Here is a 17,110-nt window from a genome sequence, read left to right as displayed (position 1 = left end):
AGATACTCATCTTTCAAGTGAGGTAAAGGTCCATAGAAGGAACGTGAGTTAACCAGTGTGAACGGGCTGGTGCAGTCACCATGTGAGGTTGGTGGAGAGAACTGAGCTGTGATTTCTTGAATGGAAACTCTGTCCCCTAGGGAAGGGGCTGTCTTCCCTTCAGGAGACTCCTTCCTCCCAGTTTCTAAACATCAAATGCACCAGGACAGCAGAAAAGTGGAGCAGGCAGTAGGCAGCAGATGGATTGTTGCAACTTCGTGAGAAAGCAAAGCAGGCAGACTAAAAAAGCCACGCTCTTAGTAATGAGACTCTGCTTCTCCAGAGGGGGCGGCTGAGCAGCAGGGCATCACTGTGGGGATTCCCGGATTCATGCCTGTGGAGGTTAGAGCTGAGGGGTCTGGCGGGAACCTGGCTGGGGGCTCTTGACTGGAGGGGATCTCTAACTCCTGTGGTTGCTTGCTGCCCCACTCCGTGGCATAGGTGGGGTTCCTCCTTTCCATTCTTGGCTTTATCTACTATACAGTTTCTTTTATTTCACTGTAATTTAGATAAGACTTTATAATGGAAAACTTCAAATACGTATAATATTAGAGGGGCTAGTATAACAACCCCCCACACCTGTCCCCTGGTGAGGAGTCACCAACGTTTGTCCAGTCGTTTTTCATCGATGCTACCCCTTGCCTCACTAGGTTTTAAAGCAGATCCCAGACATTATATGATTTCTTTGTCAATATTTCTACTGTGCATTTTGAACTAATGGAAACTTAAATCTGATTGGGGGGTGGTAGCTGAAAGAAACTAATTACTTATAGAGTAATTAAGGATTAAACTGAAGGAGCTCTCCTTTGTCAGTTATTCTGGAAGATTTTGTTTTCCAAATGATCTTAATGGGTCGGTGCCACTCTCAGGGTAGGGGGCTTGGCGTGAGGAGTATGGCTGAGGGGTAAGGGTGGAAAAGTGCTGGCTCTTGGAATGATATTTAGGAGGAGGGGACAGATGGGGTTGTTGGGAGCAGCTTCACTAGTCTTCTGCCTTTAGTCTGTAGCTGTTTGAGCAAGTTGCTCTGTTCATGATCCTAATTGTGAACCCTGAGAATGAGCCTTTAATTTATAATTGAAATGAAGATTTTACAGGAAGTAACGATTTTTGCTTCAGTGGGTCAGAGTGAGCGTTTCTGAGGCTCTTCCTTTCATATGTGGTCGCGTCAGGATGGCTGACATTGCTCTTTTTGTTTCAGATGGGAATGACTGGTAACACAAGTCCATTTGGACAACCCTTTAGTCAAACTGGAGGGCAGCAGATGGGAGCCCCTGGAGTGAACCCTCAGCTGCCCGGCAAGCAGAGCATGGTCAATAGCTTGCCTCCCTTCGCTGCAGACATCAAGAATGCTTCAGTCACCAACGTGCCAAACATGGTAAGTTGCCCTTGGTCTCAGAGCTGTGGGTCTCCAGTGGGTGCTTTGGTGTGTGGATTTTATCGTGCTGACAGTGAAGATCTGCAACTAAAAGTGCATCATGGGTGAAAGGAAAATAACCTGTATTTCTTATGCGTACGCTTTCTCAGTGAGTTTAATTTTCTGTGATGAGCTGCCCGTAAGGGGCTAGTTAAGATGATTCAGCTAGTCCTCCCGGGGTCCCTATGTGGAGGGAGAGGGTTCATGTCTGTGAGTCATTTTGACTTTCCTCCAGAGTCACCCTCTTGATTCAGCAATAGAGCCAAGAGAATTGGAGAGATAGGCTTTTTTACACTTCCCGTCTGTTAGTGGTTGAAGCTGTCAGTAGCAGTCCATCCATTTCTGTTACAAAGGACATTTATCTTCAGAGAACTGTACCTTGTCTGTGAGATGTGTGTGTCCTGTCTGACTTGACAGATGGTTTCACAGGTCTTCATTCTCCTTGAGATTTCCTACCTATAAAATAGAAACTACCCTTGGAACTCTCAACCTAACTAACCCAGATATTAATGGGAAAATAGCTCCTTTTGTGCCACAAAATGGCATCTCTTTTAATTCCGGCTGCTAAGGGGAAGTGTGTTCTTTTGTCGGACCTCACCGTGCATACATGGCTTCTGCGTCTCTGATGTGCCTTTAGCGATGCGTCAGGGCCTGGAGCAGCCACTCTCCTCTCCCCTTGGCCTGCCCTGCCCGGGCTGCCATCCACATAGTTGTGCAGAGTGATTTGGGAAGGCTCAGAAGACAGCTGGGGGATTATGTTCAGAAAAAGTTGCTTTTTGTCTTTTGATTTTTAAAAAACTTTAATTTGAAGTATTTATTGTAAAGGTACAGCCAAGAATTCCTCTATCTCCATCATCCGCTTCCCTTGATGTTAACATCTTCTGTAATCTTGGTACGTTTGCCAAAACTAAGGAATTGACTGCTTACAGTACTTAGAAGTTTTGAGGCTGCTGAAAGCAGGAAGAGTTGGATCTCTTTCTCTTTGTTTTTGTTAAAAATCAGAAAAAGGGGCTTCCCTGGTGGCTCAGTGGTTAAGAATCTGCCTGCCAATGCAGGGGACACGGGTTCGAGCCCCGGTCCAAGAAGATCCCACATGCCGCGGAGCAACTAAGCCCGTGCGCCACAACTGCTGAGCCTGCGCTCTAGAGCCCGCAAGCCACAACTACTGAAGCCCGTGCACCTAGAGCCTGTGCTCTGCAACAAGAGAAGTCACTGCAGTGAGAAGCCCATGCACCACACGAAGAGTAGCCACCACTCACCACAACAAGAGAAGGCCTGTGCACAGCATTGAAGACCCAACGCAGCCAAAAAAAAAAAACATCAGAGAAGGGAGTGATACTGAGGTATCCTAGTCAGATTCCCGAGGTATCCTAATCAGATTCGCTCTCAGTTTGCTACATTCTTCCTTCTTTAAAAAGAAAGGGTACAAGCAATGAGATCTGTTTTCAAGTTTTTACTTCTTTATTTCTTCTTCTGATCATCCCCCTGTAACTTTCCTGGATCTGCTTCTCTCCTTCCAGTAACTTTTTGTTGCCAGGATTGCCCTGTTCCCGGCCATACAGACTCAGAACTTACAACAAAGCCCACTGCTCCCTTCACACGACTCCTCTCAGCCCTGGGGGCGGCAGGCCAGGATCCCCAGCCCTGCTCTTCCTGTTCTTGCCTGCCTTTCCTTTTCCAGTCCTCACTGGGAGGGCAGTAGCGTGGACTTCAGTACTGTTGATTGTCACCTGGGTTTGGTCAGTGACCTGGAGCACATTTTGGCTTCAGAGTAAGAGTGTTTGCTTTTCACAGACATTCTGTGTTTTGTAGTCTGAGAAACCCTGACCTAACATTTTCTTCCATTTTCTTTTTTTAGATCTTCTCCAGGCCCACTTTTTCATCCTTTCTCCTTTACCCCCAACTTAGTGGCAGAATCCTTTCACTGCAGGTTCCTCTTCCTGCCTCTGCGGCTCCAGGGGACTGAATTCCTGAGAGTGGTGTGCTTGTCAAGGGCAGGTTCGGACCAGACTGGAAAGAGGCTTCTGGTTGCCTCCACCTGTGCCTGGGCTGGAGCCCTTTGGGCTAGGGAAGGCTTCTCTCGCCCTTGGCACTGTTGACGTTTGGGGTGGGATCTTTCTCTGTTGTGGGGGCCATCCTGTGTATTGTGGGATGTTTAACAATATCCCTGGCCTTCACCCACTCGATGCTCACAGCCCTGCACACCGACCCCCCTGTAGTTGGCCCCAGTTGAAAGCCCTGCTCCGGGGAATGGTTGGGGGAGGCAGTAGCAGTAACATCTCATCCTTCTGTCTGTGACGTCTAACAGATAAAACCAGTTCTCTCCCCCCTCCCCCCGCCTTGCCCTTAGCAGGCTACCCGCATGGTGAACTGGGGAAGTATCTTGGTGTATGGGAGCCTAGCCACCACTTTCCCACAGGGGCACGGGTGGACTCTTGGAGAGATCCGCAGCTGGTGCCTTTGGAGTGAAGTCCTCAGACGTTTACCGCGGGGCTCGGGGCAGGCTTCACCAGGCCAGGTGACCCAGCCACGGACTTCACGCTATTGGGCGCAGCACAGGAACCAGAGGGGACTGACAGAGAAGCAGGGCAGCAAGTGCACATAATTTGCCCAATATCTTTCTAAGTGCTTTCTCACCCTGTGTTTTACCTTATTCTTTCGACAGCCTGTTGAAAGACATCATTCACCTCCCATTTTACAGATGTAGAGGCTGAGGGTCTGAGGGCTTTAGGTTCGTTCAGGGCTATGTAACTTCTTGTCTGCAAGGCCCAAAGCTTCTTCAGTATGTCCTGGTGTCATGTTTTAGTGGCTCCGAGCCCTTTGGGGTGTGTTTACATTCCTTATTTGCAGTTCCTCAAACATGTTTTGTTGTCTTCCTTGAGTTTTCTAAATTGTTTCTGGCCCCTTGGAGCCCAGAGATTTTTGTACAGTGAGGGAGAGCAGTTACCAAAGGTCTAAATTTCTTTAATTAAAAAAAAAGAAAAATTTGGAGCCTTGAACATATTTGTGTTTTTTGTCATGCTTTGGGGAGTGGTCTTTTAAAGCCCAGCTAGGTTCAGCATGCCAAACAGTTGAGCTCAGGACTCTGATACCGAATCACCTGGTGCCCTGGTTGAGCTCTTTGTGGGACGATTGACACTTGGTCACTGGCCGAGGGACTCATGCTTGTCTCCTCTCCTAGAGGATTCCCGCAGCACTGGTGATGCTCAGGAAGCGAGGGGATGTGGCCGTTCCTTTAACTCGTCTCATTTGTTGAGCACCTTCTCTGAGCCCAGGTGCATCTGGAGTGCTGGTGTGAGTTACGTAGAGCTCACCCCTCTTTCGTGAAATTGGGGGTGGTGGTGATGGAAAACAAATAATTACAAACGCAAACTGCTCCAACAGGTCTGAGTAGCACGGAGAGGTTGAGGTTGACACAGGGACCTACTTAGGTGGAGCCATCAGAGAGAAGGCCGCACCAAATAGGGGGTTTTAAGGGCAAGATTGGAAGGATGAGCAGATGCCACGGAGACCCCAGGGCACTGGGAGAGCATTGGCTTGTGTAGGAGCCAGCAGAAGTCCAGTGGGAAGGGTGAGAGGAAAGCGGTGTGAAGTGGATATTGGGGGCTGGGCAGGAGCCGTCTCAAGGAGGGCCATGGGTGGCAGTGGCCACTGCAGTGCTCTAGGCTAGTGGAGATGGGGGCCTGGAGGCCATTGATTACAGAGGGGACAGGAGACCAGATGAGATTTGCCACTAGAGTGGACGTGTGGGGTCACCGTGTGAGATGACTTGGTGGGAGGCGGGACCATTTACAGAGCTAGCGGAGGAACAGACTGGGAGAAGGGTGATGAAGGGGAGGGCATTCGTAATTCCGGTTAAGACATGCTCCTCTTGAGATGCTTGTGAGATGTCTAGGTGAAGAGGCCAGGCAGATGGGTGGACATACAAGTAGGGCAGCCACTGTCCATCGGGAGCTGGCGGTAAGCATGCTGTGGTAGAAGGGCTGTGGAGTGGATGCCATGGCTCGGAGGGGAGCACAGGGAGAGAGACCAGGCAGAGGAGGAGCTGGCAAAGGGGACAGCAAGGGACTGATGTCACTGAAGCCGAGAGAGGAGATCGTTTGGACAGGCAGAGATGGTGGCTGCTGAGATGGTGAGTGAGATGAAGGCCAAAGAGCGTCGCTGGAATATGCAGGGGATCTGTGGGACGGTCAGGAAGCGTGGAACATCTTCCGTGAGACTTAAGTGTGGCCCGTAGTCATGGAGACCTGTTGATCACCACGGTCTATGGGCTGCCTCTGGGATGTGCTGCCTGGAGCTCCAAAAGGTTCAGAGACCCTATTGCAAATGGGGTCCTTTTGAGGGCATATATATCCCCAGGACAATATTCAAAAGCAAATACCACATCTCCCTAAATTTTCACATGGATTTTGTTGCAGCTCTGTCTTTGGCCATTTTATTTGTAATTTCTTAACTTTCTACAGATTTTTGAAGCTTCTTAGAACTTTTACCATATTATTACATTGTATTTCATGATTCTGAGATGCAAATTTTTTTCACAGTTGTAGCATCTTTGAAATCAGGATGTATTTTAGAAACAAGTTTTAGGTCTAATAAGACGCAGTATGTATACTAACTATGTTACTTGTTCATAATTGGAATTAATAAGAGTGACAACTATTAAATATATGTTCACTATCCAGTTTTCTAGGATAGCTCACATGGATATAAGAATTTCAAAATTATGTAAATTTTACTGACAAAGAAGAACAGGTTTGGGCAGGGGTATAAGTTGGGTTGTCTTTCTGTGGCCTGACTTCAAGGTCCATGTGGACCTTCTCAAAGGAGAGATTTGCCTGAGAGTGCGTGGAGTGGGGGAGAGTTGTTCCAGGGCAGTCCTCTGGAAGAGGAGGCCGCCTGATTCCTTGGTGACATTACCCTTCTTGCCGTTTTCACCTGAAAAAGTCATAACACGGAGAGCAAGGGAGCATTTGCAGGAAGGAGGGAAATTCAGACATCATTTGGCACTGGATTTGTCAATTAGGTCGTTGCTGACGTTCATGATGGGTCTGGGATTGTTTTAAAGGAGCACTGTTTCGAAGTGGGACACATCTTGGGCTTATCTAATCTAAGAAAGTTTGGTGACCAAAGGGACCTTATCATCAGTTTCTCTCACAGAGTCTCCTGTGGGGCTCCCCATTGCGGTCTCCTACAAGGGTTCTTTCTTTCTATTTTTTTTTTAACATCTTTTTTGGAATATAATTGCTCTACAATGGTGTGTTAGTTTCTGCTTTATAACAAAGTGAATCAGCCATACATATACATATATTCTCAGATCTCCTCCCTCTTGCGTCTCCCTCCCACCCTCCCTATCCCATCCCTCTAGGTGGTCACGAAGCACCAAGCTGATCTTCCTGTGCTATGTGGCTGCTTCCCACTAGCTATCGATTTTTCATTTGGTAGTGTATATATCATGTCACTCTCTCACTTCGTCCCAGCTTACCCTTCCCCCTCTCCGTGTCCTCAAGTCCATTCTCTACGTCTGCATCTTTATTCCTGTCCTGCCCCTAGGTTCTTCAGAACCTTTTTTTTTGTTTTTTAGATTCCATATATATGTGTTAGCATGCGGTATTTGTTTTTCTCTTTCTGACTTACTTCACTCTGTGTGACAGACTCTAGGTCCATCCACCTCACTACAGATAACTCAATTTCATTTCTTTTTATGGCGAACGCTCCATTGTATATATGTGCCACATCATCTTTATCCATTCATCTGTCGATGGACACTTAAGTTGCTTCCATGTCCTGGCTATTAGTGTAAACAGAGCTGCAGTGAACACTGTGGTACATGAATCTTTTTGAATTATGGTTTTCTCAGGGTATATGCCCAATAGTGGGATTGCTGGGTCGTATGGTAGTTCTATTTTTAGTTTTTTAAGGAACCTCCATACTGTTCTCCACAGTGGCTGTATCAATTTACATTCCCACCAACAGTACAAGAGGGTTCCCTTTTCTCCACACCCTCTCCAGCATTTATTGTTTGTAGATGTTTTGATGATGGCCATTCTGACCCGTGTGAGGTGATACCTCATTGTAGTTTTGATTTGCATTTCGCTAATGATTAGTGATGTTGAGCATCCTTTCATGTGTTTGTTGGTGATCTGTATATCTTCTTTGGAGAAATGTCTATTTAGGTCTTCTGCCCATTTTTGGATTGGGTTGTTTGTTTTTTTGATATTGAGCTGCATGAGTTGCTTGTATGTTTTGGAGTTCAATCCTTTGTCAGTTGCTTTGTTTGCAAATATTTTCTCCCATTCTGAGGGTTGTCTTTTCATCTTGTTTATGGTTTCCTTTGCTGTGCAAAAGCTTTGAAGTTTCATTAGGTCCCATTTGTTTATTTTTGTTTTTATTTCCATTTCTCTAGGAGGTGGGTCAAAAAGGATCTTGCTGTGATTTATGTCAAAGAGTGTTCTGCCTATGTTTTCCTCTAAGAGTTTTATAGTGTCTGGCCTTACATTTAGGTCTTTAATCCATTTTGAGTTTATTTTACAAGCGTTATTTCTAATAGAAAGTTCATACGTGTTGGGGTTTTTTGTTACGTTGTTGTTTTGAGAAAAACTTAGAACTGTATTATGGAGACTTTGCCATTCTTAAAGTTGTAATGGAGGAAAATCATCAGGAGTGCTGCTTATTTAAAATTGCTCACGGAAGAATAAAATAAAATAGCTCATGAGAATGGTGTTAGGATTTTGGTCGTGTGTCAGAGAATTTGAACTTGGAGGCTTTGGACGAGGCCCCCAGGCAGCTGCTGATTCATGTCTCTAAAGTGAAGGAAACTGTCGCTGGTACTGACTATCCATGCAGAGGAGGGTTGTAGAACTGTGTTCTGTGTCCTGCCAGAATAACAAAGATGTGGGGTAGTGCCATTAGCTACGGCTCTTCCAGGGCAAGCTGTGTGTTTTGGGGTTAGTTCTCTCTGTTTCTCAGCGTGTCAGTGGACCCACTGCATCAGTGGGACTGGTTCTTGGGCCCCACCCTGTCCTCCTGGTTCAGAATCTCTTAGAAGAGGGTGAGGAATCTGTGTTCTTGTCTGTCACTGTTATTTGTGAAACCTTAGGTTTTTTCTTTCTCAGTTGTCCAGTGTATGCCACCTACTTCCCTGTAAGGCGGTTCAGGATAATTGCCAAATAGATGGACTTGTTCTTTCTTTTGCACTGGAACTGCAGCTTTAAATAAGCTCCTCCGGTGATTTTGATGTAGATTAGTCTTTGAGAGCCACTGTCCCCTGCAGTGTCAGTGACCTGATGCCCGGCTGCCCCACTGTGGAGTGGGCTACTTTGTTAGTCTTGAGTCCACTTTAGTACTTCAGAAGGCTTCCCTGTCTCCCTCCACCTTTTCTGTCTTATTCTCTCATGATTTTCTGTCCTCCATGTCCAGTTTCTGATCACTGAGGGAGCAAGACTTGAACTGATGGAACTTTGTGAACCCAAGGGTCTCCTCTTTGTTGTTGTCTTTGATTGGCTCATCTCACAGTTTTAGTTGCCCTGCGGAGGTGCTCATGTTCGCATACCATTGTCCACTAGCTCCTTGTACTTCACAAGCATGAATTTAAAATCACCGGTGGTCTAGTATTTCCCTCAACCCTAGGACTGGGGAGAGTGCTTCCCGGCACTCTCGTCCTTGTCTGGAAACGACGAGTGAAGAGTCTTGTCAGCTCTTCACTGTGAGAGCAGTTTCTGTAGAAGATCACTCTGTGGCTATGAATTATGCCTCAGTAATTGAATTGGAAAACAGGGGACAAGGTTGGGAAGTGAGCGCTTGCCTGTAATTATTAGCCATCCAAGTGTTTTTGTAATTTTAGGAGTTTACCTTTCGTATTCTCAACTTATTGCCTTCACCTGTAACTTGAAGATCTCTGAGAAAATGTGTATGTGAGGGCTTTGAAGAATAACTTTTAGTTCTAAAATTCTTATTAGTACCTGTATAAATCCTTTCTACTGTTTTAACTCATCCCCTTTTGTTTTGGCAATAAATATCAGCTGGGAAACATAGCCTAAGCACAAAATATGATGTGTTGCGAATATCAGGAAACTATAAATGGAGGAAAATTAACAGTATTCTTTGATATTAGGAACCAACTGTATGTATTGCAAGTGCTCAATCAAGATCATTTAACTTCTTTCCAAGATGAGTTTCCATTAACCAACAGTGTCTTTTCTAGGGTCTAATTAGCGTAGCCTTTTCTTCAATGAAACTTTCTGGGTAAAACAACATAAATTATCTCCAGAGACATTCAGCCCTCTCACTTCATGTAAAGTAGAGACTCGGTAGGAAGGTTCTTCATGTCTAAACAGGCTGCGCCCACCACATACTAGTGCTGGAATTTCTGCCTGCTCGATAGCAGCAAATACAGGTGTTTCTGGAAAATGAAGTGACCATTTTAAGAAGAACTCAGTAGACACCTTAAAAGATTGTATTAAAAAAATTAAAAAAAAATTAAAAAAAATTTTTTAAATAAAAAATCTATTTTTTAAAAGGACGAAGAACTCAGTAGATAACACATTTAATGGATCTGGAAGGAGATAGTCGTAGCTACCAAAGATGTAAGTGCAATACTGTGTCTGAAGAGCCAGGAACCACAACAGTCTTTTTGCAGCCCTAATTACCCTAACTTCTTTTTACTTTTTTCCACAATTATCTGAAATGGCCCTAAGGCTCAAGTCACCAAAAACTAATTTTTCAGTCAAATGATTAATTTGCCAAGTTATCAAAAACTTACTGTAATAAATGTTCTTGAAGAATATGTTCATATATATTGGTGGTCAGGAAGATTATTCCTTAAAAGTTTTTAGTAGATTGGTAATTCTCATTCGGTGAATGGACCTGATGCTGTGAAGACCCCTTAACTCAGTTAAGACCTGCTGGTCTGGTTGGCCTGTCACCTTGGCTGTTGGAATAGATTCAGCAGCTTTTACCTTTTAGGGTTTCTTTGCACAGGTGCATTTGACCACTCAGCCCTCCATAGCAGACTGACTCTCTGGGTCGGAAAGAGTGACCTTAGGGTAGGGGAGAGAGTGGGTCTGTCCAGTTGTCAGTCCTGTGCCTTTGCCCTCTGGCTCACCCATCGAGTTTTCTTTCTTGACTTAGCCATTTGTTTTCTGCTGTGAAATCACAGTGTTTCTGATTTGGAAGATTGCTTAGAAATCATTCTGGTCCAGCTTGCTCATTTTAAATTATTTCCCTATTGAATTTAAATCTTAAATTGTAAGGTAATCTTATTTTTTAAAAAAATCAACGAACACCAAGCAAAAAGGAGAAAACACAAGAAACAATATTCCTTCTATCTAAACAACTATGTTCTGTTTCTTACCAATTGATCTTTATCATCTCAGGTGATTATCACTTCTTCCTAGTTTGATAGCTCTGCATTTAATGAGCATATTCTTTATTTTATGACTGCAAAGCTTTGTGTACCCAGCTGTTCTAGGGTCCTTCTGGGGGAATCAGAACAAGCAAATATTGCAGAACAACGCTTTGTCCCACCTGGTGTTTGCTTTGGTGTCATTTTCTGACTTTTAAGTGGAGGTTGGGGAGAAGTAAAGTTTCCAGGTGGGTCAGGGGAGTATGTCAGAGGAGTGTGGGTCTGGACTCCATCAGTCATGTAGAAGGTCTGGGCCAGGTTGATCCTGAAGGGCCATCTCTAGGAATCCCAGCCCGACATGAATTGGGGGCAGTGGTTGTGTGTCAGGAGGAAGCACTTTCATTCCCTCTTCTGTCTTGGTCAGTGTCTGCTTCTTACTGTTTGCATTACAGAGTCCTTTGCAGACATTATAATCTGTTCTTGGACGCTTCATGGAAAATAACTTCCTTTTCTAGAAAGAATGCCAGAATAAACTTTATTATACATACTCCTTGTGCATATCTGTGATTCTATCCTTAGGATAGAATAAAGGGCATTTTAAAAAATGGGGTTGGGGCTGATTACTCAGACCTATGTAACAATAGCACAACCCTAGTAAAAATACATCAAACTGCTTTAAAAATTAAGGAATACACCAGAATAAATATAAAATGTTTGCGTTTCAAGGTCGTGTGATGGACAGGGGTGTAAAATGATGGTTGAGTTATGGTGACAAGTGACACATGCAAAGAGCAAAGATCTAGCAAAGACTGAAAAGGGGTGAGTGGGCTGTACCCTCCACAGCCCTTAGAGCGTGTGCTTTGTGTTCACCTGCTGTTACTCATCGTTCAAAATGTTGACAGGCAGGGGTGGGGGGGTCACGATTGCACCAATGTGACTCCCGCACCATGGTAACCTCCCCCTTCCATGATTAGGAATTGCATGTGATCTGATGGGAGTTACTGAAATGCAAATTTCATATATTTTAAGGCCTTTAATGGATACTGTTGTATTGCCTTCCAACAAAAGCCACGAACCAGGTCACTAGTATTGCACGATGCTCCCAAGGCTGGGGATTATCACTCTGTCCTTTGATAGGAGGAAACGGTGTCTTTTTATTTTGATTTGCATTTCTTGATTACTGGTAAGAATTAAAGTACTTATGTTTAGTATGCTGTTATTTTTTGAGTTGCTTAGTTCCTGTCCTTGGCCAGTTTTTCTGTTAGATTCTCTTCGAATGCTTTATAAAGCAAGGTGGGCAACCCTCTGACAAGGTGGGCAGCAGGAGGGTTAAAAGGTGGACACTCTGCCACAACTACTGAAGCCCGTGCGCCTAGAGCCCGTGCTCCGCAACAAGAGAAGCCACTGCAATGAGAAGCCCGCGCACCACAACGAAGAGTAGCCCCTGCTCGCTGCAACTAGAAAAAGCCCACACACAGCAACGAAGACCCAGTGCAGCCAAAAATAAATAATTAATTAAAAAAAAAAAAAAAAAGATGGACACTCTACTGCTAGATCCCCCTCTCCACCACTGCCCAGTGCCACTTTGGGCCCTGAGTTAGTCCTCCCTTGGGGGGGGGGGTATTAAGTGAGCTGATGCTGTTGGGCGCTGAACACAGAGCCTGGCACAAAGTCCTTGAGAAATAAAGACTGGCCAAGGAGAGGAAAAAGAATAATACCTGCAGTGTTATTTGCTTTGTCTTGTGTGTTCCAGATATTTTTCCTAGTTTGTTGGTTGCCATTACAGTGGCCTGGCCCTGGCGCCTTCCCGTTATGCATGGCTGCCGCTACATCAGAATCACCTGTGGCCCTTTTGCTCTTAAATGGTTTGTTTTATTTTAACTGTAAAAGTACATACATGTTCATTTTGGAAAATCTTTAAAAAGTAGAAAGCTAAATATAATAAAGCACCCCCTGTGGAACTTTAACAAATAGAAATGCCTCTGGCTCCGCCCCAGATTTGTGAATCATAGTCTCTGGAAGGGACAAATGGGGAATCTGTATTTGAAGAGGCTTTACTGGGGATTGGTTAGGAGCCACTGCTTTACATATTTTTATGAAGGCCTTTACCACTTTTGCATTACAAAATATTCATTTAATACTTTCTAGTACGTTTACAATTTTATTTTTTATGTTTAATTGTTCATTGTTTTCTCCTGATTCTTCTGATCCCCCCCCCCGCAAAGTGGAATGTTTTTTGTTTATAAAAATAGTGGACACTTGTAAAACATTCAAACAATACATAATTATAAACACGATCCCACCCCTGCCCAGAAATAACCACCAAATAATCTTTTTTTGTTTTGTTTTAAACATCTTTATTGAAGTATAATTGCCTTACAATGGTGTGTTAGCTTCTGCTTTATAACAAAGTGAATCAGTTATACATATACAATATGTTCCCATTTCTCTTCCCTCTTGCATCTCCCTCCCTCCCACCCTCCCCATCCCACCCCTCTAGGCGGTCACAAAGCACCGAGCTGATCTCCCTGTGCTATGCGGCTGCTTCCCACTAGCTATCTATTTTACACCAAATAATCTTAACAAAGTTTTTCTAAGAACAGGTACAAAATATAAAGTTAATAAAGAAAAACCAAATGACTTTATGGTACTATTTTATTACTTTCCTTTGTAGCTTAATATGTTATAGACAGCTTTTCATGAAAGCATGAAGGTCTACATTATTATTGTTACTAATTTTGTTTGCCTCAAATAATCATTTTGCTGTATCTCACAATTTTTGGTGGGTCAAGGATTTGGATAGGGCTTGGCTTTGGGCCCTTACGTTCCATGTGGCTTTGACTGGGGTCACTTGAGGTCCACCTTACTTTTCATGACTGCATATGATTTCATGAGGTCTGTAGCCATAATTTTTTTTAATTAGTCCACCTTTGATAGGCATTTAGGAGTTTTCCAGTGTTCAGTGATTTAATCAAGGCATGGTGGCTGTCTTTGTACATACATTTTAGCACACTAGTCCGGTTACTTCCCTAATAATAAATTATAAGAAGTAGAACTACTGGATCAAAAGAAATGCACGTTTTTCTTTTTGATACATGTTGCTTTCCAGAGTCGTACTAAATTGCATTATCACCAAAATCTCTGAAAATTGCTGTCTCTGTACCCTCATTGATACCTTTTTTTTTTTTTTTCTTAAGAGGGAAGGGAGGGAAGTTTTTGAGAACCAGGAATCCAGACAGAAACAATGAGACAAGTTTTGTTTTGTTTTGTTTTTTAAATTAATTAATTAATTAATTTATGGCTGTGTTGGGTCTTCGTTTCTGTGCGAGGGCTTTCTCCAGTTGCGGCAAGTGGGGGCCACTCTTCATCGCGGTGCGTGGGCCTCTCACTATCGCGGCCTCTCTTGTTGCGGAGCACAGGCTCCAGACGCGCAGGCTCAGTAGTTGTGGCTCACGGGCCTAGTTGCTCCGCGGCATGTGGGATCTTCCCAGACCAGGGCTCGAACCCGTGTGCCCTGCATTGGCAGGCAGATTCTCAACCACTGCGCCACCAGGGAAGCCCCACCATTTTTTTTTATCATGGTCATATTGATAGGTGAAAGATGCCTCTTTGTTCTAATTTCATTTCTTTGATTAGTGAGATAGAACTCATTTTAAAACAGCTTTACTGAGATATAATTCATGTCCCATACAGTGTTCCTTCCCCCTTTTAAAGTGCACAATTCAATGGCATTCAGTGTATTGTGCGACCATCACCAACCACAATTTTATTTTTAAAATTTTTTCTTTTTTGATTAATTAATTTATTTTTTGACTGCGTTGGGTCTTCATTGCTGCACACGGGCTTTCTCTAGTTGCAATGAGTGGGCGCTACTCTTCGTTGCAGTGCGTGGGCTTCTCATTGCAGTGGCTTCTCTTGTTGTGGAGCACGGGCTCTAGGCGCACGGGCTTCAGTAGTTGAGGCGCATGGGCTCAGTAGTTGTGGCTCTCAGGCTCTAGAGCGCAGGCTCAGTAGTTGTGGCACATGGGCTTAGTTGCTCCGCGGCATGTGGGAGCTTCCCGGACCAGGGATCGAACCTGTGTCTCCTGCATTGGCAGGCAGATTCTTAACCACTGTGCTACCAGGGAAGTCCGCCAACCACAATTTTAGAACATTTTCATATCCCAGAAAGAAACTCTGTACTTTTAGCAAGTTCCTTCCATTTCCCCCAGACCTTCAGCCAGATGCAACCACTAATCTATTTTCTGCCCCTATGGATTTACCTATTCTGGACATTTCATAGAAATGGAATTATACAATATGTGGTCATTTGTGACTGGCTGTTTTCACTTAGCACAATGTTTTCAAAGTTCATTCATGTTGTAGCATGTATTGGTACTTCCTTTTTTGTGGTTGGATTATATTCCATTTTGGATATATCACTTTTTTCCATTCATTAGTTGATGGGCGTTTAAGTTCGTTACACTTTTTTGGCTGTTAGGAATAGTGCTGCTACAAACATTTGTGTACATGTTTTAATGTGAACATATGTTTTCAATTCTCTTGGGTGTATATGCTTAGGAGGGGAATTGCTGGGCCATATGGTGACTCTAGGTTTAACCTTTTGAGGAACCGCCAGAGTGTTTTCCAAAGTTGCTGTTCCATTTGACGTTCTCACCAACAGAGTGTGTGAGTCCAGTTTTTCCACGTGCTCACCAACAGTTGTTACTGTCTCATTTTTTAAATTGTAGCTACCCTAGTGGGTGTAAAATGGAACCTCAGTGTGGTTCTGATGATGGCTAATAGTGCTGAGCGTCTTTTCATGTGCTTATTGACCATTTGTATATCTTCTTTGGGAAAATGTCTGTTCATATCCTTTGTCCATTTTAAAAAATTAGGTTCTTTTTTTTTTTTTAATCCGTTTTAAGGGTTTTTTTAATACAAGTGCCTTATCACATCTATGATTTGCAGATGTTTTCTCCCATTCTTTGGGTTGTCTTTCACTTTCTTGATGGTATCTTTCAAAGCATAACAGCTTTTAATTTTAATGAGGTCCAATTTATTTTTTTCATTGATGTGGTTTGTGCTTTTGGTGACATATCTCAGAATCTGTTACCTAATCCAAAGTCATGAAGGTTTACTTCTGTGATTTTTTTTCTAAAAGTTTTATAGTTTTAGCTCTCACATTTAGGCCTTTGATTCATTTTGAGTTAATTTTTGAGTATGATGTGAAGAAGGGGTCCTACTTCATTCTTTAGCATGTGGATATCCAGTTGTCCTATCCTTTTTATCACTGTTGGTTGGAAAGGCTATTCTTCTCTCCATTGAGTTGTCTTGGCACTGAGGTGTAGAACGTTTTTTATGTTTGTTGTTTATTTATTTTGTGAGGTATCTGTACATTTTTTTTTTTTGCCCAACTTTTTAATGTAGTAGTATCTTTTTTTGTCCCCTGAGTTCTTTATATAATAAAAAGTGCCACAACCTTTCTGGAAAACAATTTAGCAACATATATAAGGAGCTTTAATAATGGCCCTATCTTTTGACTCACTGTTTCCACTTCTCAAAAACAACCATTTTCCCTGTTTTTCACTTTTTAAGTTTTGCTCTGTTTTTCTTTATGTTAAGTTTTTCTTATTGTCATACTAAAAATATTTTTTTCTAGTATTTTTATCCATTTTAATATACTTTATTCACTTTAATTCACCTGGAATTTATTTTATATTTTAAGGTGATACACGGATCAAAGATTGCCACCACAACCCTCCAGTTTAAAATACCACCTGTATAATACACTAATTTTATATGTACATGTATCTTTTTCTAGACTTATGTAAAGAAATCTATAGCTTTATAGTTTTGGTATCTGGCAGGATAGATTCCTCCTTCATTCTTAACTGTTTTTCAAAATTTTCTTGGCTATTGCAAAAATAAATAGTTGCATAAAATTATAAATTACTTTGGGGGGAATATGCAGGTTTTGTTCTGTATGTTTAAAGGGAGGTTCTTGTCTAAGTGCTTTTTTTACATTCTCCATGCCCGCCTGGACAGTGGGGACTGAGCAGGGAAGTTGGTAGAGTCTGAAGGCTGCTTCTGACAGATTTCTGCAGGAGTTCATACACCTCTTCTGTCTTGTTGAACACTGGTCTGAGAGAGGAGGAACTTAAATGCTCCCTAAGTTTGTAAGCACTTTGCAAACTGGAATAGCCTTGAGCAAGTACATGGAGTTATATGGGGAAGGCCAAACACAGGGACACGAGACATGTCTTCTCTTCCATTTTGCTGCAGACTCAACTTCACCATCCATTATGTTTTTTGAGACACATGTAAGCAGTGTGTAG

General features: G+C 43.2%; 1 protein-coding gene across 2 annotated transcripts in view; it reads left to right on the top strand.

Annotated features, from left to right (window-relative positions):
* CREBBP (CREB binding protein) overlaps positions 1–17,110 on the top strand; it is a 129,563-nt gene that overhangs the window by 55,697 nt on the left and 56,756 nt on the right. For both annotated transcript variants that reach the window (XM_059898588.1, XM_059898589.1), the window contains exon 3: positions 1,238–1,414. In XM_059898588.1, the coding sequence (XP_059754571.1) occupies positions 1,238–1,414 (177 nt within the window). The remainder of the gene's footprint in view (positions 1–1,237; positions 1,415–17,110) is intronic.

This window comes from Balaenoptera ricei, chromosome 15, assembly GCF_028023285.1.
Source record: "Balaenoptera ricei isolate mBalRic1 chromosome 15, mBalRic1.hap2, whole genome shotgun sequence".
NCBI lineage: Eukaryota > Metazoa > Chordata > Mammalia > Artiodactyla > Balaenopteridae > Balaenoptera > Balaenoptera ricei.
This window is presented reverse-complemented; position numbering and strand designations above follow the sequence as displayed.